Source organism: Neoarius graeffei, chromosome 16, assembly GCF_027579695.1.
Source record: "Neoarius graeffei isolate fNeoGra1 chromosome 16, fNeoGra1.pri, whole genome shotgun sequence".
In the NCBI taxonomy this organism is placed as follows: Eukaryota; Metazoa; Chordata; class Actinopteri; order Siluriformes; family Ariidae; genus Neoarius; species Neoarius graeffei.
This window is the reverse complement of record NC_083584.1, coordinates 33,336,405-33,363,414: the sequence shown is the minus strand read 5'-3', so window position 1 is coordinate 33,363,414 and position 27,010 is coordinate 33,336,405. Positions and strand designations below refer to the sequence as shown.

The 27,010-nt window shown below is 40.1% G+C and overlaps 1 protein-coding gene across 1 annotated transcript in view; it reads left to right on the top strand.

The window, feature by feature from the left end:
• The window catches only part of csmd2 (CUB and Sushi multiple domains 2), a 755,566-nt gene that overhangs the window by 699,276 nt on the left and 29,280 nt on the right, over positions 1–27,010 (top strand). Inside the window, exons 57-66 of the mRNA XM_060942244.1 lie at positions 6,718–6,900; positions 8,704–8,880; positions 11,892–12,071; positions 15,209–15,382; positions 15,714–15,887; positions 16,216–16,289; positions 16,393–16,504; positions 18,376–18,555; positions 22,356–22,421; positions 22,547–22,708. Coding sequence (XP_060798227.1) covers positions 6,718–6,900; positions 8,704–8,880; positions 11,892–12,071; positions 15,209–15,382; positions 15,714–15,887; positions 16,216–16,289; positions 16,393–16,504; positions 18,376–18,555; positions 22,356–22,421; positions 22,547–22,708 — 1,482 coding nt within the window. The remainder of the gene's footprint in view (positions 1–6,717; positions 6,901–8,703; positions 8,881–11,891; positions 12,072–15,208; positions 15,383–15,713; positions 15,888–16,215; positions 16,290–16,392; positions 16,505–18,375; positions 18,556–22,355; positions 22,422–22,546; positions 22,709–27,010) is intronic.

Genomic DNA, 27,010 nt, shown 5'->3' with positions numbered 1-27,010 from the left:
GATGATTTAAACTTCAAGCGTAAGATGATTTCAACATCAGGAGTCCAGAAAATTGTCTGTGAAAGATCAAGCATGAAACAGTAGCCATGGTGCTCCAGTGGCCGAGCACACCATCCCTCTATAACCTATTTTAATCTCCTCCTATCAGCCTGTGCAACATGAACCCCCACACGCCTGTCAGCTTATGAGCTGTCTTTCTTCACAATAAAGCCATGGCCCCCACTCAGCTCTCAGATATGCCACAATGTAGTCTTATCCTATGCAGTAAACCCAGCCTGACAGGTTAATGTCACAATTCATGGCATTCATATTTCTCAAAAATTGCAGCTTTGCGACTTTTTGCTCCCAGGGATCGCGTTGGCCGTTTTACTACAGAATTTCAAATTGCACTGGGATAAGTATCACACATAAAAAGTGAGTTTGGCACTAAGCAAATGAAAATACAGATGTCCATAAAATATTTACTCAATTTTCTCAACAGCATTTGTGGCTGCTTGTGAAGCAGAACCAGGTGTACAGACGAGGGACTCATGATCATTTGTAAATGCCTCAGCAGAGAGCAGTTTATATGATAAACAGATGAATGGGAGGACATTTCCTTTCCCCATAAGGTTCTTGTCCAAAGTGTGTTATCGTGTCACATGAATCCTAGATTCAGCATACCTCAGAAAATCAACCCCCTCACTCCAGAATCAAAAGTTCAGGAAGTTGAATGAGACCTGATCCAGCTCCTTCTACCCTGGTTGAGTCGAACCAAAAGTCCATGAGGTGGAAACAGTCCAATGTGTTTCAGGCTGAATAAGTGTGTACAACCCCGATTCCAAAAAAGTTGGGACAAAGTACAAATTGTAAATAAAAATGGAATGCAATAATTTACAAATATCAAAACCTGATATTGTATTCACAAAAGAACATAGACAACATATCAAATGTTGAAAGTGAGACATTTTGAAATTTCATGCCAAATATTGGCTCATTTTAAATTTCATGACAGCAGCACATCTCAAAACAGTTGGGACAGGGGCAATAAGAGGCTGGAAAAGTTAAAGGTACAAAAAAGGAACAGCTGGAGGACCAAATTACAACTCATTAGGTCAATTGGCAATAGGTCATTAACATGACTGGGTATAAAAAGAGCATCTTGGAGTGGCAGCAGCTCTCAGAAGTAAAGATGGGAAGAGGATCACCAATCCCCCTAATTCTGCACCGACAAATAGTGGAGCAATATCAGAAAAGAGTTAGACAGTGTAAAATTGCAGAGTTTGAACATATCATCATCTACAGTGCATAATATCATCGAAAGATTCAGAGAATCTGGAAGAATCTCTGTTCGTAAGGGTCAGGGCCGGAAAACCATACTGGGTGCCCATGATCTTCGGGCCCTTAGACAGCACTGCATCACATACAGGCATGCTTCTGTATTGGAAATCACAAAATGGGCTCAGGAATATTTCCAGAGAACATTATCTGTGAACACAATTCACCGTGCCATCCGCCGTTGCCAACTAAAACTCTATAGTTCAAAGAAGAAGTCGTATCTAAACATGATCCAGAAGCGCAGACGTCTTCTCTGGGCCAAGGCTCATTTAAAATGGACTGTGGCAAAGTGGAAAACTGTTCTGTGGTCAGACGAATCAAAATTTGAAGTTCTTTATAGGAATCAGGGACGCCGTGTCATTCGGACTAAAGAGGAGAAGGATGACCCAAGTTATCATCAGCGCTCAGTTCAGAAGCCTGCATCTCTGATGGTATGGGGTTGCATTAGTGTGTGTGGCATGGGCAGCTTACACATCTGGAAAGACACCATCAATGCTGAAAGGTATATCCAGGTTCTAGAGCAACATATGCTCCCATCCAGATGACGTCTCTTGCATTTTCCAACATGACAATGCCAAACCACATATTGCATCAATTACAGCATCATGGCTGTGTAGAAGAAGGGTCCGGGTACTGAACTGGCCAGCCTGCAGTCCAGATCTTTCACCCATAGAAAACATTTGGCACATCATAAAATGGAAGATCCGACAAAAAAGACCTAAGACAGTTGAGCAACTAGAATCCTACATTAGACAAGAATGGGTTAACATTCCTATCCCTAAACTTGAGCAACTTGTCTCCTCAGTCCCCAGACGTTTACAGACTGTTGTAAAGAGAAAAGGGGATGTCTCACAGTGGTAAACATGGCCTTGTCCCAACTTTTTTGAGATGTGTTGTTGTCATGAAATTTTAAATCATCTAATTTTTCTCTTTAAATGATACATTTTCTCAGTTTAAACATTTGATATGTCATCTATGTTCTATTCTGAATAAAATATGGAATTTTGAAACTTCCACATCATTGCATTCCGTTTTTATTTACAATTTGTACTTTGCCCCAACTTTTTTGGAATCGGGGTTGTATTTAAGTGTGGTGTTCTGTTTTGGTGAGTGTTTTGTGGGTTACAGTTAGGGGTTAGGATTAGAGGGATAAGAAGTGTTGGATCAGGTCCAGCTCCACACCCTGGATCCCTTCTTGGTTCTGCAGAGAGGACTGTCTCAAATCGAAACCCATATTAGCAGATTAGTGATGTGTGTGGGTGAGAGAGAGAGAGAGACTGTTTTTAATCCCATTCCCAAAGACATTCTGATCAGTCCTCTCCCATGGTTATTCTTGGTTCTATCCTCCCGGTATGTTTTGTAATGAATGTAGTTAGTTCTGTTTCCCAAAATATCAATGAAGTATTCGTTTAAACCCACTAGGGCAAAGCAACTGAAGAGAAATCAAAACATACTCTCAGGCTATGTTCAAAGTGCAAGCCTTAGTGCTCAATTCAGATTTATTGCCCATATCTGTTTTTGTTTGTTTACATTTTTTTTAAAACACGTTTGGTCAATGTCAGATTCCAGTGTGAACTGGCCACGGTCCTTAACTGACCCGCATGTGCAGAAGAACAATAACAGAGGTAACATGCAGCACGTTGTCTCATCTCATTCTCATTATCTCTAGCCGCTTTATCCTTCTACAGGGTCGCAGGCAAGCTGGAGCCTATCCCAGCTGACTACAGGCGAAAGGCGGGGTACACCCTGGACAAGTCGCCAGGTCATCACAGGGCTGACACATAGACACAGACAACCATTCACACTCACACTCACACCTACGCTCAATTTAGAGTCACCAGTTAACCTAACCTGCATGTCTTTGGACTGTGGGGGAAACCGGAGCACCCGGAGGAAACCCACGCAGACACGGGGAGAACATGCAAACGCCGCACAGAAAGGCCCTTGCCGGCCATGGGGCTCGAACCCAGGACCTTCTTGCTGTGAGGCGACAGCGCTAACCACTACACCACCGTGCCGCCCAGCACGTTGTCATAATAAGTAAAAATGGAGTCCACTGAAGTCAGCGTTTACTGTTTCTTTTATAAGTTGATGTGCAGTGGAAGCCAGCAAATTTATGAACCGATGATAATGAGGATGAGGAGAAAGAGAGCCAAATGTTTTTATTATGGCTTTTTGTGCAGCAATGGCTGCCACTTCTGTATAAAGGCGGGTGTGGATGCGGAGTCGGAGCCAGGAGCAGTGGGATCATGACATGAATGGCTTCACTAAAACTGATTTCATCCAAAATTTCAAGAGGTCAAAGGCTACTTTGAACTCCATCTGTTTGTATTCACTGAGTGACTCCAGTCAGTGCAGAATCATGATGAATATCGACCTATAGAGGCTTTGCACTGTCATGTAACCCCATAGCAATGGTAACTAGGTTACCACAACCTTATCACTGTCACGTTTGTACCTAGCCATGTTTATGACTCTGCTTTCGGTTTCGTTTGTGTTGTTTTTGTACAACCCCGATTCCAAAAAAGTTGGGACAAAGTACAAATTGTAAATAAAAACGGAATGCAATAATTTACAAATCTCAAAAACTGATATTGTATTCACAATAGAACATAGACAACATATCAAATGTCGAAAGTGAGACATTTTGAAATTTCATGCCAAATATTGGCTCATTTGAAATTTCATGACAGCAACACATCTCAAAAAAGTTGGGACAGGGGCAGTAAGAGGCTGGAAAAGTTAAAGGTACAAAAAAGGAACAGCTGGAGGACCAAATTGCAACTCATTAGGTCAACTGGCAATAGGTCATTAACATGACTGGGTATAAAAAGAGCATCTTGGAGTGGCAGCGGCTCTCAGAAGTAAAGATGGGAAGAGGATCACCAATCCCCCTAATTCTGCGCCGACAAATAGTGGAGCAATATCAGAAAGGAGTTCGACAGTGTAAAATTGCAACGAGTTTGAACATATCATCATCTACAGTGCATAATATCATCAAAAGATTCAGAGAATCTGGAAGAATCTCTGTGCGTAAGGGTCAAGGCCGGAAAACCATACTGGGTGCCCGTGATCTTCGGGCCCTTAGACGGCACTGCATCACATACAGGCATGATTCTGTATTGGAAATCACAAAATGGGCTCAGGAATATTTCCAGAGAACATTATCTGTGAACACAAGTCACCGTGCCATCCACCGTTGCCAGCTAAAACTCTATAGTTCAAAGAAGAAGCCATATCTAAACATGATCCAGAAGCGCAGACGTCTTCTCTGGGCCAAGGCTCATTTAAAATGGACTGTGGCAAAGTGGAAAACTGTTCTGTGGTCAGACGAATCAAAATTTGAAGTTCTTTATGGAAATCAGGGACGCCGTGTCATTCGGACTAAAGAGGAGAAGGACGACCCAAGTTGTTATCAGTGCTCAGTTCAGAAGCCTGCATCTCTGATGGTATGGGGTTGCATTAGTGCGTGTGGCATGGGCAGCTTACACATCTGGAAAGACACCATCAATGCTGAAAGGTATATCCAGGTTCTAGAGCAACATATGCTCCCATCCAGACGACGTCTCTTTCAGGGAAGACCTTGCATTTTCCAACATGACAATGCCAAACCACATACTGCATCAATTACAGCATCATGGCTGCGTAGAAGAAGGGTCCGGGTACTGAACTGGCCAGCCTGCAGTCCAGATCTTTCACCCATAGAAAACATTTGGCGCATCATAAAACGGAAGATCCGACAAAAAAGACCTAAGACAGTTGAGCAACTAGAATCCTACATTAGACAAGAATGGGTTAACATTCCTATCCCTAAACTTGAGCAACTTGTCTTCTCAGTCCCCAGACGTTTACAGACTGTTGTAAAGAGAAAAGGGGATGTCTCACAGTGGTAAACATGGCCTTGTCCCAACTTTTTTGAGATGTGTTGTTGTCATGAAATTTAAAATCACCTAATTTTTCTCTTTAAATGATACATTTTCTCAGTTTAAACATTTGATATGTCATCTATGTTCTATTCTGAATAAAATATGGAATTTTGAAACTTCCACATCATTGCATTCCATTTTTATTTACAATTTGTACTTTGTCCCAACATTTTTGGAATCGGGGTTGTAAATATCTCGCCTGCTAATAAACACACTTCCTGTAATTAAATCCGTCTACCGTCACATACCTGACAGAAGACTTCACAAAGTCTCTGTGAAAACAGCTTACTGATTTGTGCTCAAATCAGCATCAGGTGTTTCCTATAATGACTGGATCACAAGCGTGTGTACAACATGCTCCGAAGTTATCCCAGAATGTAAATGCACTTTAAGTCTGGGTGAAGGTGAAGCTGTACAGAGCTGCTGTGTTGAAGCTCATGTTCATATCACTGTATAAGAGTGAGCACCTTACTGTAGTTGTGATTTATTTTTTTTCTTTTAATTCTTACCTTTGTGGAAATGAAGTGAGTATACCATAGGGTTTTTGACCTCTCCTTTCAACACAGAGTTCTGCTGAATGCTCCCCCCCCCCCCCCCCCCATTTTTCCCTTCTATGTTAAGAAATTTCTCTAGTTTTTTCCCCGATAATGAATTACTTTTGGTAAATTTAAAATAAAAAAAAATCTGATTTCTTTGTTTCGTTCAAAACGGTTTGCACATCCAAAAACACAGTAAAACCTTCCCATACTGATCAATAATAACCAACTCGGCTGAATGAAGCACTACAAGCATGCACGCTGTCATGGTGGTGTAGTTACCATTGCTATGGGGTCACGTGACCGTGCAAAGCCTCTACAGTGATGTAAAAGTCACATGAATTCCAATATGACTGTTTAGACTGAGGTCGCATTGCAAAAAATCAGACCTGTATCTGATTTCGGACCGCATATGAAAGTGGCCCAAATCAGAATGGAAAAGATCAGATTCCATGTGATTTGTGCTGCTCAGAGTTATGGGAAAAAAATCTGATTTGGGCCATGTTTGCTTGCAGTCAGAACATAGCCTAAATGTGCTGTTTAACAGTTTTACTGCGGTATACTGATCATTGCTGATAGATTTTTTTTTTGTACATCTGCTGGCTTCAAACTGAATTTGTGATTAAAAACTAGCACTAGTATGAAGGGCTTTGAAATTCTACCAAAACAAGACAAAATTTCTGGCTCATTATTTTTATTTGTTTAAAGATGGAATTTTAATTGAGTTTTTCTGAACGTTACTGGAAATCTGCTACCCCTCTTTCCCTCTTTGTCCTGAGAGCTTCATATGGCACTACTTTCTCTCACTTCTGCAACTTTTTTATTCAGACCCGGTCTTGAAGCACGTGTATGTGTGTGTGTGTGTGTGTGTGTGTGTGTGTGTGTAATCACATAAGTAAATTAAGTAAATTTGCATTAAAATATGTGTCTCGTTGCAGATGATTCAGGAGGTAGATGTGGTGACCCTGGCGTGCCAGTGCATGGTATCCGTCTGGGGGAGCAGTTCTCTGTGGGCAGTGTGGTACGCTTCAGCTGTGAGCCAGGTTATGCACTTCGTGGTTCTTTAGAGCGGACCTGCCTGGCCAATGGTACTTGGCAGGGCATGCAGCCTGAGTGCCAGAGTAAGTGTGTATTCCATGGCGCTACATGTCTGGGTCTGAGCAGCCTTGGAAAATTCACCTGACATTAAGCATGCTATGCAGATGCAGGGATCTATTTCATCATGTCCAAAAAAAGGAAGGAGAGCTGGAACAGAAGAGGATCTTTTCTTTTCGCCATATTATTCACTAATCCTCAGAAGGTTTAATATAATCTTTTACTGTTGAAGCTTTACTCAGGGTATACAAGTTTTACACTCCTGCTATTTGCTTTGCATTTTTATGCCCTTTTCCCTCAGCAAACTGTGTATGCTACAGTGTGAATCCCAGTGTGTGTCATAGAAGCCCTTGTTCCCTGTATATCCCACTCCTTTTCTCTCTCTCTGTCTCTCTCTCCTCCATCTGCGATTATTTATCTCTCCTCAATTCATTTTCCTGCTGCATTGCCATTCTGCTCGTGTCCCTCTGGGTAAAGTGCTTGCACAGAAAGGGGTGTCAGAAGAGCAGAAATATCCAAGTTAATTACCCGTGGGGACACACCTACCATTTCTCTCACCTCTATCTGCTTTAACTATGTCCTTTATTCAAAAGAATGGCAAAGAAGATCTCTTGAAAAAATTTTATTTTTAAAATATCTTACAAACTGTATGCCTCACTGCTTCTTTGCTTTTATGTATTTTATAGGCCTGTGTGTACACATAAATGTCTCAAGCGTAGATTATTGAGATACATGTGTCCCTTTGTATTGATTTGACTCTCAGACTATTTATTCCTCAGGAATGCATGTAAGTCATACACTTCAGGAATGGATTTGCATCATGGTCACATTTAAAACGGACCAATTTCTGACAACCTAGGCTTTCATTTTTATAGTAAATTTGACATACATTAATTTTGCTCTCGAAGACCACATTGAGTTCAAGGAGATTCAGTCATATTGTGAAATGTCATATTGTGCATATGTGAAAGATGACTAATTGTTATGGAAGTAGGTTGCACGTGAAAAAATGGCTCGAGTTTAAATTGGTCTGAAAGCTCATTTGATATACGGTCAGCTCCAAAACTATTGGCGCTCCTTTAAAGAACGACAGGTATAATGCATGTATAAAATAAACATTACACAAAATGATTCAACTGATCCACTCGGAGGATTGGATGATCTACTTAGGTTTCTCTAAGAAAATTGTTCAAGCTTCATTTTAAAAGAATAATGATTTTTGTCAAAATTGTTTGGGCAAAAATTGTCTAAATTTGGGTACCAATATTTTTTGAAATCATGATTTTTTTTAATTAAATTTAATTTTTTTAAGAAACCAGTGCACTTGTTAAGAATTTATTTTATAATATTGTGTTTATATAAAACTGTCCAATCTCACAGTTCAAAAATCACCCCGAGTCTGATAGTAATTTTCTATATCATATTCTTGTATGCTTGTTTTCATAAAGGGTGCCAAGAATTCTTGAGCTGACTGTATAACTGAAATAGAAAGCTCTCTTTTTGTGTGCACATGCTATCTGCTCAGTAATTTTCCATTATCATAAAACCAGTCAGCTACAGATAGGAGGGAGTCCTGAATGAAGAGCTATTAAGGCAGGGCAGAGGTTTCAGCACAGGTTTAACAGGTTAGGACCCTACAGCAGCACTGACAATTTTAATCACAGTAAGGGCATCAGGGATGTTGACTCATTACCAGAGTCTCTGCCCTTTCTTTCACCAATGCCACTATGCCCTTGAGCAAGGCTTTTAAACCCAACATGGCCACCTTATTTGCCCTCATTATACTTATAGTGCAACAGTCTGTCTCTCTCTCTCTCTCTCTCTCTCAGTTGTGTCTTGTGGCAATCCCGGTACTCCTCGGAACGCTTTGATCCAGTTACATGATGGGCTGGTCTTCTCCCGCTCCATTACATACGCATGCAGAGAGGGTTACTATTCCACCGGCCTGCTCACACGCCACTGCACTGTCAACGGAACGTGGACTGGAGACATGCCTGAGTGCACAGGTACCATCTTCATAACAATAACAGCATGCAAAATTTTATGTTCTCTTGGAGTCCAAATAACCCATTTTCACTTTTATATTAAAACTGGAGCAATAGTAAATGATTTTTTCCAGCATGTGTGCTTGGCTTGTTTTGACTAACAAACTTGAAAAAAGGACCTTGGAATCTCAGGATACTGAAAGGTTCGAGCTAACTTTTTTCATAACAAAAAATAATAAATAGTTAATGGGAGGTGTGGTGGTGCTGTCGGTGGTGTTGCTACCTCACAGCTCCAGGGTTCACAGCTCCGGTGACCCTGACCAGGATAAAGTTGTAACTAAAGATGAATGAACGATGAATTAGTTACAGTGTCTTGCAAAAGTATTCATCTCTCTTGGTGTTTGTCCTGTTTTGTTGTATTACAAGCTGGAATTAAAATGGATTTTTGGGGGGTTAGCACCATTTGATTTACACAACGTGCCTACCACTTTAAAGATGAAAATTGTTGTTTTATTGTGACACAAACGATAAATGAGATGGAAAAAAAACAGAAATCTGGAGTGTGCACAGTGCACACCTAATGGACTGTGCACCTTTCATATGAAACCCCTAAGTAAGAGCTGGTCCAACCAATTCACTTAAGTCACATAATTAGTTGATTAAGCTCCACCTGTGTGCAATCAAAGTGTCACATGATCTGTCACATGATGTCTGTATAAATTAACCTGTTCTGAAGGACTCTGAATCTGCAACACTACTAAACAAGCAACATGAAAACCAAGGAGCACTCCAAACAGATCAGAGACAAAGTTGTGGAGAAGGGTTGGGGATCAGGGTTGGGTTATTAAAAAAAATATATATATATTTTGTCCACCCTGGACAAATCGTAAGGTCATCACAGGGCTGACATATAGGCACAGACAACCACTCACATTCACACCTACGGTCAATTTAGAGCCACCAATTAGCCTAACCTGCATGCCTTTGGACTGTGGGGGAAACCGGAGCACCCGGAGGAAACCCACACGGACAGCATGCAAACTCCACGCAGAAAGGCCCTCGTCGGCCGCTGGGCTCAAACCCAGGACCTTCTTGTTTGAGGTGACAATGCTAACCACTACACCACTGTGCCGCCCCACCATTAAATTTATTATAGCAAAATAGAAAGAATATCACCACTACAAACCTAACAACAGAAGGCCACACACCAAAACTCACAGAACAGGCAAGGGGGGCATTAATCAGAGATGCAAAAAGACACCAAAGATAACACTGAAGGAGCTGCAAAGATCTACAGCAGAGATGGGAGCGTCTGTCCATAGGACCACTTTAAGCCATACACTCCACAAAGTGGGGCTTTATGGAAGAGTGGCCAGAAAAAAAGCCACTGCTTAAGAAAACACGTTTGGAGTTTGCCCAACAGCATGTGGCAGACTCCCCAAACATGTGGAAGAAGATTCTCTGGTCAAATGAGACTAAAATTGATCTTTTTGGCCATCATGGGAAATGCCATGTGTGGCGCAAACCCAACGCTCAAGAACACCATTTCTACAGTGAAGCATGGTGGTGGCAGCATCATGGTGTGGGGATATTTTTCATCTGCAGGGAAAGGAAAGCTGGTCAGGATTGAAGGAAAGATTGCTGGCACTAAATACAGGGCAATTCTGGAGGAAAACCTGTTTGAGTCGGCCAGAGGTTTGAGACTGGGATGAAGGTTCACGTTCCAGCAGGACAATGACCCTAAACATACTGCTAAAGCTACACTGGAGTGGTTTAAAGGGAAATGTTTACATGTCTTGGAATGGCCTAATCAAAGCCCAGACCTCAATCTAATTGAGAATCTGTAGCATAACTTGAAGATTGCTGTACACCAACACAACCCATTTAACTTGAAGGAGTTGGAGCAGTTTTGCCTTGAAGAATGGGCAAAAATCCCAGTGGTGAGATGTGCTAAGCTAATAGAGACATACCCCAAGAGACTTGCAGCTGTAATTGCAGCAAAAGGTGGCTCTACAAAGTATTGACTTTCAGGGGGTGAATACCTATGCACACTCCAGATTTGTTTTTTGATCTTAATTATTGTTTGTGTCACAATAAAACAACGATTTTCACCTTTAAAGTTGTAGGCATGTTGTGTAAATCACATGGTGCTAATCCCCCCCCCCAAATCCATTTTAATTCCATCTTGTAATACAACAAAATAGGACAAACACCAAGGGGGATGAATACTTTTGCATGACACTGTAATGTTATAGATATGTTATGTCAAATCATTGGTTAAAGTGAAAAGGTTCTATCCTCTTTTACCCTATTGATGGTTAAATCTGAATACTTGATTTCTTTAAATCACAGAAGTGTCGTAATTGTAAGATAGAACCTTGTCATTCTCAGGTTTCACTTTTATATTAAATGTTAATATGTTCAAGTAATGGTCACGAAGAGCTTTCATTGTTACTTAGACAATTTTAAGTCTGAGACATTGTTCTGTATTGTTCCAGCCCTGGACGTGAGCCAGTCAACAAAACCTACATTGACTGTTTTGAATTAGCCCTGTCCATCCTCTTAGCATTAACCTACATGCGTAGACCTGCTTCTGAAACACAATGGAGACAACTTGGGCTAGAGATAATGGAGGTCACAGGCAGCCATTATGTCTGCTGGCACTATGCTTTCACTTTTTCAGAGGTGGCTGCTGACTAAAGATAGCAAATACTGTCTAAATTGCTGACATTTCACAAACCATGAAGCCTTTGCTTGAGATAATAGGAAATGAAAAATATGTCTAAAGGAATTAATTAACTGACAGATAATGCAGAGGTGTGATTTATATTTATATAATTGATCAATATAAGAAAAATCAGGTGTTTCCTGTTGTATGACTACTTGTTCATACAATAGGTAGACATTTTCTCAGTAGAAACATTTCATTTTTATCCTTAACACAAAATGAAGAAATAGATAAATGTAATTGTGTAGTTCTCTAACTGTACTCTTTGTTGTCACACCATCATTCTCTACCCCTTCATATTCAGTTATTAACTGTGGAGACCCAGGAGTGCCTGCAAATGGTCTGCGACTTGGCAATGACTTCACGTATGGTAGCATTGTTAGCTTCCAGTGTTCCCCAGGCTTCACTATGGATGCTGACCGTGCCTCCACACTCATCTGCACAAAGGATCGCACTTGGAATGGCACCAAACCTGTGTGTAGAGGTACGGTTCAGCTTGGAGGCTGGAGTATTTTGTACTGAACTGAACACATACCGTGGCTCCATTTGTCTAAGGGGGGAAACTGTGCATTATACATGATCCAGATGAATGATGTAAGCGCTGAAGTCTCACTTCACTACCAAGAGCTATAAGTACTGTTATTATTTCATCAGTCATAAAAGGAGTTTTGCCAAATTATAGTTCAGAAAGCTGCCATGATGATAAATAATAATAATGAGTACATGAATTAAAGACAAAGTCCACCCTGAAACACATGCAATGTTCATATTATAATATGTGTGATGTACTTAGGATTTCTGGTGCAAATTTTTTTGATTGGAGCTGTATTTGTATTGTTCCCGTGTGAAATTAGTAGTTACCGTATGTGCTGCACTGGTTAGTGGCTCCTAAATGACAGAAAATATTTGCCTTATCGTCAAGGGAGCAAAATTGGTCTTGTTCTCTCGGTGGAAGGGATGGCATATTCTCTGTCCCATGTCAGTCACAGTGACACAAGCCAATTGTGAACATCTGTGAGCTCATGTATGCAGAAGAGGGTAGATAGCCCTCAACTCTGAGTGTGTTATGCTGCCCTGTGATGCCGTATGAGCAACAATTTGAGAAGAGACGGTTGTCTGGATTCACATGTCTTGGTTTATAATTGTGGGAGAGCTACCTGATTGGGGGGAGGGGATTCCAACAAAATGTTTCTTTCTTTTAAACAGTCGACAGTACCAGTCAGAAGTACCAGTCACATTGTCTAATTCAATGTTTGTTTGTTTGTTTGTTTGTTTTATTAAATAAGACATTTCATGTCTTTAAGTAATAATGGATGTCATTTCTCGTTACTTAGTTGAGCGGTTCTTAACATAATATGGATTACTACAGTTGTGGAATAAGGCTATTTACTGTATTTTTATTATTTAATATTTACTGTTTGATCTTAAACATTAAGAAGACAAGAAATTGCACTAATTAACTTTTGACGAGGCACCTGTTAATTGAAAAGCATTCCAGGTGACTACCTCATGAAGCTGGTTAAGATAATGCCAATAGTGTGCAAAGACTCAAGGTAAACGGTGGCTACTTTGAAGAATCTAAAATATTAAACATACAGTGTCTTGCAAAAGTATTCATCCCTTTTTGTGTTTGTCCTGTTTTGTCTCATCACAAGCTGGAATTAAAATGGATTTTTTGGGGGTTAGCACCATTTGATTTACACAACATGCCTACCACTTTAAAGGTGAAAATTGTTGTTTTATTGTGACACAAACAATAATTAAGATCAAAAAACAAATCTGGAGTGTGCATAGGTATTCACCCCTCAAAGTCAATACTTTGTAGAGCCACCTTTTGCTGCAATTACAGCTGCAAGTCTCTTGGGGTATGTCTCTATTAGCTTAGCACATCTAGCCACTGGGATTTTTGCCCATTCCTCAAGGCAAAACTGCTCCAACTCCTTCGTTAAATGGGTTGTGTTGGTGTACAGCAATCAAGTTATGCCACAGATTCTCAGTCAATTGGACTAAGGTCTGGGCTTTGATTAGGCCATTCCAAGACATTTAAATGTTTCCCTTTAAACTACTCCAGTGTAGCTTTAGCAGTATGTTTAGGGTCATTGTCCTGCTGGAACGTGAACCTTCGTCCCAGTCTCAAACCTCTGGCTGACTCAAACAGGTTTTCCTCCAGAATTGTCCTGTATTTAGTGCCAGCCATCTTTCCTTCAATCCTGACCAGCTTTCCTGTCCCTGCAAATAAAACATCCCCATAGCATGATGCTGCCACCACCATGCTTCACTGTAGGGATGGTGTTCTCAGGGTGTTGGGTTTGTGCCACACATGGCATTTCTCATGATGGCCAAAAAGATCAATTTTAGTCTCATTTGACCAGAGGAGACTCTTCCATGTGGCTGGGGAGTCTGCCACATGCTGTTGGGCAAACTCCAAACATATTTTCTTAAGCAGTGGCTTAAGAAAACACTAGTCCATAAAGCCCCACTCTGTGGAGTGTACAGCTTAAAGTGGTCCTATGGACAGATACTCCCATCTTTGCTGTGGATCTTTGCAGCTCCTTCAGTGTTATCTTTTGTGTCTTAGTTGCATCTCTGATTAATGCCCTCCTTGCCTGGTTTGTGAATTTTGGTGGGCGGCCTTCTCTTGTCAGGTTTGTAGTGGTGCCATATTCTTTCCATTTTGCTATAATGGATTTAATGGTGCTCCATGGGACATTCAAAGTTTGGGATATTTTTTATAACCCAACCCTGATCTATACTGCTCACAACTTTGTCTCTGACCTGTTTGGAGGCTCCTTGGTTTTCATGTTGCTTGCTTAATCGTGTTGCAGAGTCAGGGTCCTTCCAGAACAGGCTGATTTATACAGACATGTGACAGATTATGTGATACTTTAATTGCACACAGGTGGCTCTTAATAAACTAAGTATATGACTTGTGAAGTGAATTGGTTGGACCAGCTCTTACTTAGGGGTTTTATACAAAAGGGGGTGAATACCTATGCACACTCCGGATTACTGTTTTTTTTCATCTGAATTATTGTTTGTGTCACAATAAAACAACAATTTTCACCTTTAAAGTGATAGGCATGTTGTGTAAATCAAATGGCGCTCACCCCCCCCAAAATCCATTTTCATTCCAGCTTGTAATGCAACAAAACAGGATAAATACAAAGAGGATGAATACTCTTACAAGACACCTGTATTTTGTTTTTGTATTTTTTAGCACATTTTTCTTTACCACATAATTCCATACATGTTCCATATGTCATTTCGTAGTTGTGATGTCTTCAGTATTGTTCTACAATGTAGAAAACAGTCAAAATACAGAAAAGCCTATGAATGAGTAGGTGTGTCCAAATTTTTGACTGGTACTGTAGTTCTCGTCATCATTTCTAATAATAACTGTCAACTTTGAAAATTTGGTTATAAACGATGATAAAAACTGTCAGTAATTAAATGGATTTACTCACTGTTAATCGAATCTATTCTTATATACTAATTTAAAAAAATGTCCCTTTGTAGTACTGATGTTCATTACATTTTTCTATACTTTTTGCCCAAGGCTTTTACAGTCCAGCCATTGTAGATTAATTTGCTTTTACAAATGATGGTTGTGTTCTTTTGTAGCAATCGTGTGTGGAGCTCCACCCAGTATTCCTAATGGTCAGGTGGTAGGAACTGACTTTCAGTGGGGCGCCAGCATCAGCTACACCTGCAATCAGGGCTATCAGCTGTCTCTGCCCACTGTCCTCACCTGCCAGGGCTTTGGGAACTGGAGTGGTGAAAGGCCACAGTGTTTCCGTAAGTATAACTTATAGTGCTCCTGTATCACATGGGAGTCAGAAACAAGGAGTGATAATTACCTAGTTATTTTACTTAGGCTTTTCCAGACATTATTATCAAAATCCTCAGCTATGGTCAGAGTACAGAAGACTGTTCATCATGGGGAGACTTAAAACAGACAGAGAAAGGACTAGGACTAGGAACTGAAATAAAGAACATGACTGGAACAGCAAGAGTACATGTATAACAGGAACAAAAGTCATAATTACAGTTTTAACACATGCACAGGCTGCACCAAGACATTTTATGTTTTATAATATTATATAACACAGTCTTATGTCCTTTACAGCTGTGTTCTGTGGGGATCCAGGGATCCCAGCTCAGGGCCGTCGTGAGGACCGAGGATTCACTTACCTTTCCTCTGTGTTCTTCTCCTGCTTTCCACCTCTGGTACTGGTCGGCTCCACACGGAGATACTGCCAGTATGATGGAACCTGGAGTGGGACCCAGCCTTCTTGTATAGGTATGGGGTTAGGTTTGAAGCATAAACTCAAACATTTTAAGCATGCTTTTACTGTATATGCTACATCTGAAATTACCAGCAAAACTTAATGGGCTGAATTTCTGGACAGTCTAGACTTTGATTAAATTTTAATGGGGACTCTTAATTAAAAATATTTTCGTCAAGGACTGTCATAATCCTGGACAGACTATAACGCTCAAATTTGGTTTGTGGAAATTTTTATACACTGAATGCATTTACCGTAAGTATGAAGGTTTATGTATGAGTAAGTTGGTCAATTGCTGTCAGGATAATAATGCTAAAATTTGTTGGGGTGATATATTTCCAGACCCGACTCACACCAGCTGTGTGGATCCCGGAACACCCCTGTTTGGATTTCAGAACAACACTCAAGGCTACCAGGTACCGTAACATCGAAAAATATGTTTCTCTTAATCTAATATGCCTGCTCTTTGTAATACATTGTTCAAACTTTATTAAAACTTTGATGTTTTCACCAAAACAGATTGGCAGTACAGTGTTCTATAGCTGCAGAAAGGGTTACCTGCTTCTTGGCTCCATCTCTCGTACCTGCCTGCCCAACCTCACATGGAGTGGCATGTCGCCAGAGTGTATTGGTAAATAACATTTTCACAGCTATAAAATGTCCTTTATTTAATATACAGTACCTTGGTCCACTATTCATTTTGTTTTTTATGCACTGAGTAAGGAATTTAAACATAATGGGGCGTGCTGTTTTAGGAAATGAATCAATGTCAGGATAGTGTGATGACTCTCGATGTGAAGTGGAGTTAATCTTACCACCCCAAAGTTGATTATTTTCCAATAACAGCAAGTCACAAAGTGTTGCTCTTATACAACAATTTTCCAAACATTACAATGTGTCATTTATTAATGAACAACACATCATGGAGTTTGACTTTTTATAATTACATTTAATTTGGTTAGTTCTTGTTATTCCTTACATTGTGACAGCTATTTAACAATTATTCCATGAAATCAAGTCATACATGAGCTGATAGCCGACGAGGTGCATAGCGCCGAGTTGGTTATAAGCCAGGTATGATGAGATTGAGTGGAATAACTGTTTTAGTATGCGTATCTACATTTACTGGATTTTGAGAAACAAAGCATTTTTATTTTTGTTTTTTGCAAATTCAGTAAATAAAAACTTTCTACAATACATCCAACAAAATAATTTCCACTTAACAAATCGGTGAAATGACAGTAGCAATTTGTGAAAAATGCTATAATAATAATTCTTGAAAAATAAAAAAGATACGTTCTTACCATCAAATACTTTTATGCCATATTTGGTTGCTTTTTTTATTTTTGGGGGTTTTGTTTTCGAGTAGTTTTTATTTCATCCTCGGTTGGTTCAGCAACACACTCTGCCATTTTGTTTTTCTCTACTCACGGTATATGAGCTGATAGCCTAGTAGCAGAGTAGCCAATCAGAGTGTGCAATTGCTCATATCCAGAGAATGTGGATAGAATAAAAACAGTTGTTCCCTCAACAGCCTCTCATTTTTTATTTACTTTCTTTGGAATTTAATAATACAAGAATGAAGTTTGTCCTGTTACCAAGAAACTGCAAAACGGCAAGATCATATATATAAATCTTGCCGTTTTGCAGTTTCTTGGTAACAGGACAAACTTCATTCTTTATATATATATATATATATATATATATATATATATATATATATATATATATATAATGGGTGTATTGATGTAAACCTGTGGGTGGCACGGTGGTGTAGTGGTTAGCGCTGTCACCTCACAGCAAGAAGGTCTTCTCATTCCTTTTTCTTTTTGTTTTCTCATCCTTTTTTTCAGTGATATAGTGTAACTGATGAAATCACTTTAAAAGTACACCGTGTTACCCAAATTATACACTGAAAATAAAATATTCATTTAAAAACCAATCAATCATTCGATTGTCCTTAATATTCTCATGCCATTAGAATGGACTCTGATCAGCCATATTTTGCTGTGAGCTCAGTAAGTACAATTCAATGAGCCTTTCTGTGCGGAGTTTGCATGTTCTCCCCGTGTCCGCGTGGGTTTCCTCCGGGTGCTCCGGTTTCCCCCACAGTCCAAAGACATGCAGGTTAGGTTAACTGGTGACTCTAAATTGACCATAGGTGTGAATGTGAGTGTGAATCGTTGTCTGTGTCAGCCCTGTGATGACCTGGTGACTTGTCCAGGGTGTATCCCGCCTTTCGCCCGTAGTCAGCTGGGATAGGCTCCAGCTTGCCTGCGACCCTGTTGAACAGGATAAAGCGGCTAGAGATAATGAGATGGGATGATGTAAACCTGCGATTTGAATTTCAGACACTTTTGTCAGAGCTGTACTATTACACCTTATGGGATATAAACATGATTAATTTATATTAATGCAGAAGAGGAACTAGAACTTTGCATTGAAGATGTCATTTTGTTTCAACCATACACAGAGTTTAGGTTTATTTGTTCTTTCCCTCAGCTCATCACTGTAGTCAGCCTGAACTTCCAGCACAGGCAGATGCTCGAGCCATAGAGCTGCCGTCTCTGGGTTACACTCTCATCTACACCTGTCAGCCTGGCTTTTATTTAGCCGCAGGCTCTGAACACCGCACATGCAAACCTGATGGCAGCTGGACTGGCAAGCCGCCACTATGTGCAGGTATCATGTAAAACAAAAGTTTTTGGTCAGTCTTTTCTCTGTTTATAAGCCCTGTTATTTTGTTGTTGCTGTTTTGGCTTCTCTCATTACATGTGCATGTCACATGTGCATCTACCTTACTGTTAAATGGCTAATTGCTCAAATTTACTGCACTTTGTACTTCTCTCATTCTTGCTAATGTTGATGAATTGCTGTCTGCACCTGTTTCATCTCAAAAGGCTGGCACTATCAGCAAGCTCAATTCATCATACTATCATTGGAATTTCATCCTTTAGGAGTTCTGATTAGCCCAGTGCAAGGTCCTGATTTGGTTAGGAGCAAATGTAGTTTTGGAACACGCAGATTGCGCTACACCTCCTCAGACACATAAATGGGTCCCATTCAAGCTGCAAGGTGGTTAATTAGAATAAAAGAAGCCAAACTTTTAGACAGTTGTCTGTTTTCAATGTGCCTTGAGTATTTCTTGCAAATTATGGCTTTGATGGATCTTGAGGCATAAGTGGGTGAAATAGGCACTGATAGATTTTAAAGCCAAGCTGTAAAGATGGCGGAGAGGACTGCTGGCTTTTCAGAGTGGAGGAATATTAACAGTACCTGAGGGAAAGCTGACAGTGTGTGTGTGTGTTCGGGCTTCTGATAGTTAATAAAGCTCTATCTTCACTGAATGCATGTTGAGGTTTTATTACTTGCTGTTAGTTTTAGTACTACTCTCAGAAAAGAATTTTGCTTTCGCAAAGCAACAATTCTACAAGCTAGAATGAAGTACTTGTCTTTTTACAAGGTTCAGTCCTGTGACCACGGAACTTGGCACCTCTATTGGATAATAAAATGCTTGATTGCAATATATAATTTCTACTTGATGACCGTTCGTTCTTCCACTCATTCATTCATTCACCTCAGGGGAGGTTCATACCAATGGGCTAGCAGGGCTAAGCCCCCTGTCTTTCAAAGGTAAAAGAAAAATCAATATAGGGTTTCATATATCAGGCATCCACATCATCTTATCTGTGGTTAACAAATATTTTAAAAAGGATAATTTGTGTGTTTTTTTCTTTTAAACCAACTGTAACAGCACCACTAGTAGTCATACATAAAACACACAGAATGGTATGAAGCGAGGCTGTGGGTTCACTGTAACAAGCCCAGAGCTGTAGGCAGAGATACTCTCTGCTGTAGGTTCATGCAGCCAATCAACAACAGTCATGTTATGTGACTACACAGCATGACACGCCCACCTAGTTTTGAGCTCCAGTGGGCTAATATATTCAAGCCCATTTTGGTGACATTTCCATAATACATCATCAGTAGGGGTGTGACAGACTCAGTCGCAGGTGTAATGAACATGAACAAAGTGGATTGTTTATTCAGTAGTGATTGCTCTGCTAAAAGTAGGTTTGGAGGAGAAACTGAAAGTTGATAGACCGAGCACACGTTGTCAAATGAAAGAACAAATTATACAAAAGCATAGATAATGAAACCTATAGGTTTAATGGGTTTCTTTTGTTTGTTTGTTTGTTTGTTTGTTTGTTTGTTTGTTTGTTTGTTTGTTTGTTTGTTTGTTTGGGTTATAACTTTTCTGTGTAGCTTGTTTGTTATTCAGATGAAATGCAGTTCAGATTCAAATGCCAAAAGTTAAATATAAACTTTAAAACTGCATATTAGTGTATATACAGTGGTGCTTGAAAGTTTGTGAACCCTTTAGAATTTTCTATATTTCTGCATAAATATGACCTAAAACATCATCAGATTGTCACACAAGTCCTAAAAGTAGATAAAGAGAACCCCATTAAACAAAGGAGACAAAAATATTATACTTGGTCATTTATTTATTGAGGAAAAGGATCCAATATTACATAATCTGTGAGTGGCAAAAGTGTGTGAACCTTTGCTTTCAGTATCTGGTGTGACCCCCTTGTGCAGCAATAACTGCAACTAAACGTTTCCGGTAACTGTTGATCAGTCCTGCACACCGGCTTGGAGGAATTTTAGCCCGTTCCTCCATACAGAACAGCTTCAACTCTGGGATGTTGGTGGGTTTTCTCACATGAACTGCTCGCTTCAGGTCCTTCCACAACATTTCGATTGGATTAAGGTCAGGACTTTGACTTGGCCATTCCAAAACATTAACTTTATTCTTCTTTAACCATTCTTTGGTAAAACAACTTATGTGCTTAGAATCGTTGTCTTGCTGCATGACCCACCTTCTCTTGAGATTCAGTTCATGGACAGATGTCCTGAAATTTTCCTTTAGAATTCTCTGGTATAATTCAGAATTCATTGTTCCATCAATGATGGCAAGCCGTCCTGGCCCAGATGCAGCAAAACAGGCCCAAACCATGATGCCATGATGTTTCACAGATGGGATAAGGTTCTTATGCTGGAATGCAGTGTTTTCCTTTCTCCAAACATAACGCTTCTCATTGAAACCAAAAAGTTCTATTTTGGTCTCATCCGTCCACAAAACATTTTTCCAATAGCCTTCTGGCTTGTCCACGTGATCTTTAGCAAACTGCAGACGAGCAGCAGTGTTCTTTTTGGAGAGCAGTGGTTTTCTCCTTGCAACCCTGCCATGCACACCATTGTTGTTCAGTGTTCTCCTGACAGTGGACTCATGAACATTAACATTAGCCAATGTGAGAGAGGCCTTCAGTTGCTTAGAAGTTACCCTGGGGTCCTTTGTGACCTTGCCAACTACCTGTATTACACACCTTGCTCTTGGAGTGATCTTTGTTGGTCAACCACTCCTGGGGAGGGTAACAATGGTCTTGAATTTCCTCCATTTGTACACAATCTGTCTGACTGTGGATCGGTGGAGTCCAAACTCTTTAGAGATGGTTTTGTAACCTTTTCCAGCCTGATGAGCATCAACAACACTTTTTCTGAGATCCTCAGAAATCTCCTTTGTTCGTGCCATGATACACTTCCACAAACATGTGTTGTGAAGATCAGACTTCAGATCCCTGTTCTTTAAATAAAACAGGGTGCCCACTCACACCTGATTGTCATCCCATTGATTGAAAACACCTGACTCTAATTTCACCTTCAAATTAACTGCTAATCCTAGAGGTTCACATACTTTTGCTACTCACAGATATGTAATATTGGATCATTTTCCTCAATAAATAAATGACCAAGTATAATATTTTTGTCTCATTTGTTTAACTGGGTTCTCTTTATCTACTTTTAGGACTTGTGTGAAAATCTGATGTTGTTTTAGGTCATATTTATGCAGAAATATAGAAAATTCTAAAGGGTTCACAAACTTTCAAACACCACTGTATGCGTACACACACACACACACACACACACACACACACACACACTGTGCAGCCCACAAAAAAAAAAACAAAAAAAAAAAACACCAGCCACCACTGCATTTTATCCTTGTTCCTTGTCTGGATCATGGTTGATCCAGAGTCTATCCTAGGAATGTTGGATGCTGCATTCCTAGGATAGACTCGCCTAGACACCTGCCTGAATGAATCACCTTTCCCTTACATGGCATCATCCACACCCAGAGTCACACATTCACACCTAAGGGCAGTTTAACATAGTCCACCTACCAGCATGTTTTGGGACTTACGACCCATTCTTATTCTTTGTGTTTTTATGCAGCTAATGACTGTTTCCACGTTTAAAAAAAAAAAATTACCATTATTTTGTGTCCTTTGAAATGATGAACAGACTGCTCATTAAAATCTGTAGTTAAGCATTACATTTATTCAAGTAATGTTCTCTCTCTCTCTCTCTCTCTCTCTCTCTCTCTCTCTCTCTCATATCTTCTTCTCTTCTTCTTCTAGCTGATAACAGACCAAGTGGGAAAACAGTTGGAACTGTGCAAGAGCCACCCAACACAAAACTTCAGGGTAGGTGTTAACAAGAAATATAATTAATTATTAAAGGAATGCTTTAATAAAAAGATGCCTTAACCATTCTCTCTCTCTCTCTCTCTCTCTCTCTCTCTCTCTCTCTCTCTCCCCCTCTCTTCCAGTGCCGAGTGGAGTGTTTGCTCGGAACTCACTGTGGAGGGGCTCGTATGAGTATCTTGGGAAGAAGCAGCCAGCCATGTTGAGCATAACTGCTTTTGAACCATTCAGTAACCGGGTCAATGGCACCCTAATGGACCACAGTGGAGTGCAGCTCAACCTGGCTGGTGTGTATCTCCTCCTCCTAAACATCACTCTCAAAATGTGTGTACTATCACCTGTTGCTTGAGTGTCATACCTCAAAAGGAAGTTTATGCATATAAGCTTCACACACTGAGCACCAGGTGTAGGTACGTAGGTCAGAAGGTGTAGAGCAAAGCACAAACTGACGCTACCCCAAAATGCGCTGAAGTGCACCTGAAATTAACATTCAGTTTACTAAAGCGTTATCATGCCAAATCAGCCTAGAACCTGTGGTTTAAAAGCTAGTGTTAAGTGGTAGAAATGGAGAACCACAGAGCTATCAAAAAGCTCAGGAATAAAAAGGAAATGTAATTACGGCATTGAAGATAAGATGTTCATAAATGAAGCTCTTATTAAATAAAGTCAAGCTGAGCAGTAAATACTAAGCTAATATGCCACTGGAATAAAATGAATAAGCTAATATTCACAGAATAAGTTAATAAAAGGTTTTTTAAATGTCTCATTATGCCTAAATATTCTTTTCAGCAAAAAAAATATGAAATAAAATAGCAACTGAAAACAAACCGATATGAAATGTGTCCTACAGAACAGTATATAATGCCATTTAAAGGTAATGAGATGCGTTGAAAGACTGCTGAAAAATATGAATGCAGAATAACCGAGTGCACGAGTGTGTGTTCTGTTGATCTGAATAAAAACTTTTTTTTTTTTATGGACTCTCTATTGAAAGTGTGAATGTATGGTGAAATATCTTATGGGAGCCTAAATTTATTGTGAGATTATTCCATAATTTTGGGAAATTTGTGCATACTTTTGAGGAACTTCTATTTAAAGCAGATACACAGAACCTTTATTTTTAAATAAATTTCTGAGTGGATAGTATCTCCATCCTTGACTCTTGTATGCTGCATAAATGGGAATTAAAAAAATATATTATTTATATATATATATATATATATATATATATATATATATATATATATATATATATAAAAATTTTTTTTTTTTTTTGGAGAGTTTAAATTGACTGCAAAGTTGCCATTTGAGCTGCTCCGCTGAGCTAGCCATGCCTGAGTGCGTGACATCACTGCGGTAACCGGTTTTAAGGCCGAGGCCTTTGACAGCTATAGACCAAAGTCATATAAATAAAAATTTATGGTGAAAGTAAGAAATACCGTCACCGAGTTGCTCAACTAAGACTGATTTGACTTCATTGATTGTGGGTTGACTCTCATTAAAACAGGATAGGTGTTATAACTTATGCAACATACATGTACATGCATGTGTTTTCACTGATAAAATGTAAAAGGCTAATTAAATAATCAGATGAACTGAGACAATCACATTCTGAAGCAAATTAAATAATATTTTACCGGTAACTTAAACACACAATACAAGTTACATGTATTAATCTAAATGCAGGTAAACAACATGTTTTTGTTGTTTTATATCCAAATGAGAGTCGGAGTTTACCCGTCTGTGTTCTCGCTTCTTGAAGGCCGACCTTGTGGCCGGTTTGTTTTGAAACAATCTGACTTTCAATTGTTCGTTCAGTTATCCATTTATTCACTTCTTCCATGTAAGGGCGAGATGGCAGCGATATCCAGTTTAGAAATAAGATGGCTGCTCCACTCTTTCTCTATTTTGTCCATACGGAGTACTCCGCCATTACTGCTCGGCTCAGGCAATTACTAAAACCCAGGATGGAACGGGATATCACCGGTTTTAGCAACAACTGTGGGGAGGTCACTGCCCGGGCGATAGTCAAGTTTATTTGTATAGCGCTTTTAACAATAAACATTGTTGCAAAGCAGCTTTACAGAATTTGAATGACTTAAAACATGAGCTAATTTTATCCCTAATCTATCCCCAATGAGCAAGCCTGTGGCGACGGTGGCAAGGAAAAACTCCCTCAGACGACATGAGGAAGAAACCTCGAGAGGAACCAGACTCAAAAGGGAATCTATCCTCATTTGGGCAACAATAGACAACATGACTATAATATTAACAGTCCAAACATAAAGTCAGCTTCGTTGATGCTATAAACCACCTACCGACGGAAACCCGAGCGCAAAACCGTTCACAACAACCACAGCCCTAAAGTCAGCAAGTCAGCTGCAGTCCCCAGCCACAAAAGCACCACTGCAAGAGTCCAGAGCGTCCTCCAGGCGCGACCCCCAACTGTCCACATGGGGCCGCCCTCCACAGGAGCGATGCGATGAGACTCCAACTAGACACGGGGCACCAGGATGGATCAGGCAGGTCCGAGGAGCAGAAGAGGTCAGCATCTCGATCCCAGGACCGACATGTAACTCAGAGGGACAGATTTGGGGGGGGGGGACACAGGTTGTTAGGTATGCCCAATGTCACCTGAATAAGTAGGAACAGTATACATATTGCACTGAGTACAAGCAGGGACTCCGGCAACTAACTGACAGCATAACTAAAAGGGGAGAGCCAGAAGGTAACACAGGCATGAGGGAGCCTCGGGACATAAAGCAGCCAGTCACTACACCGTCAACAAACTCGAGTGAGCAAGCGAGTGGGGGACTGACAGCATCCTTACATCCCAGTTTACCAAAACACTCTGTCTGAGGACCCTCCAGATCTACTCCTTTACTTCATAAACACCATTAACAAAAGGCTTGACTAAACAGATATGTTTTCAGCCTCGACTTAAACGCTGAGACTGTGTCTGATTCCTGACCACTACTTGGAAGGCTGTTCCATAACTGTGGGGCTTTGTAAGAAAAGGTTCTGCCCCCGATGTAGCCTTCACTATATGAGGTACCATCAGATAGCCTGCACCTTTTGATCTAAGTAGGTGTGGCGGGTCATAGAGGAGCAGAAGTTCACTCAGGTACTGTGGTGCGAGACTATTTGGTGCTTTAAAGGTCAGTAGTAGTATTTTATAATCAATACGAAATTTGATTGGGAGCCAATGCAGTGTGGATAAGACAGGGGTGATGTGGTCATATTTTCTAGCTCTAGAAAGGACTCTTGCTGCTGCATTTTGAACTAACTGGAGCTTGTTTATGCACTTATTGGAACATCCAGACAGTAAGGCATTACAATAATCCAACCTGAAGGTAACGAAAGCAGGAACTAGTTTTTCCACATCATGTAGTAACATTAAATTTCTTATCTTAGCAATATTTCTGAGATGAAAGGTCATGATAGGTCACGTCCCGTTCCATCCCAGGTTTTAACAATAACCCTCTGCTTACTTCGGGAGGACTGGTGCAACTGAATTTTCCTTTTAAAAATAAATAAATAAAATAAATACTTTCCTTTTCTTGTTTTCTTTTCCTTTAATTATTGGTACTGCACCCTCTTTCAGTACGGGCTTATAGGCAACGCTGCTCAACAGATCAGAGGTTTTGTATGAGTCTTCAGGAAAATGAGCAGAGGAGAGACCATTTCGTAGACACCCAACGTGCCTGTGAACTTCTCGCAAAACGTATCCAAATCTTTGCAGTTTGAACATTCTTGGACCATGAATGCAACATAAATCCACCTTCCATCATGTTGCTGCCCCCACCAGCAACACATCTACGTGGCATGACAATAAATTAGCTCAAAATGGAGGATCGGAGTTGCAGTCAGCTCTGTGATTTAGTATAGTGGAAATGGCGATGAGACCGATAGACTTCCTGCTGTGACGTTACGGACGTCAAGGTCATTCACTCAGACCGCTACCTATATAAATCACTTTAATTGTAAAAATTACTAAATTAGATTTATTGTTGACGCATAAAACTATTCCTGTGCCATTCTTGAGGTCTCAAGGCATTTATAAACAAAAGTGAGGCCATGGTTCTGCATATATGCTTTAATGATTGTTTACAAAATGCATTAAGAATGCAAAATGAATCTTGTATTTTGTAGTTAGAAAAAAACAAAATAACACTTCTACACATGCAATTTTTTAGTGAATCAGGCTTCACTTTTAACATCTCTCGGAAGGCCAAAAAAAAAATGTGTGTGTTTCCGGTTACGTAGATTTCAAAACTAGGGTCGGTAGGCAGGCTTTTTTTTTTTTTTTTGGAATTTTTTTTTTCAAACCTATATTTAGACAGGAATAATTTCACAAAATATAATGAATTTCTTTGCAGGTCACCTGAGTTACCACCTTCTGATGAATCTGATGCAGCATGAGACACCTTTCTCTCTGCTCCCCGAGTGGAGCTCGTCGCCTTGGTAACGGTGCAGGGAAAAGACACAATATAACAAGCAAAGAGCGCTTTTTCTCAGAGTTCCCTTTCCTCGAACAACGCTGATTTACACGGAAACGAAAGGAGCTATTCACAAAATTCTTTCACACG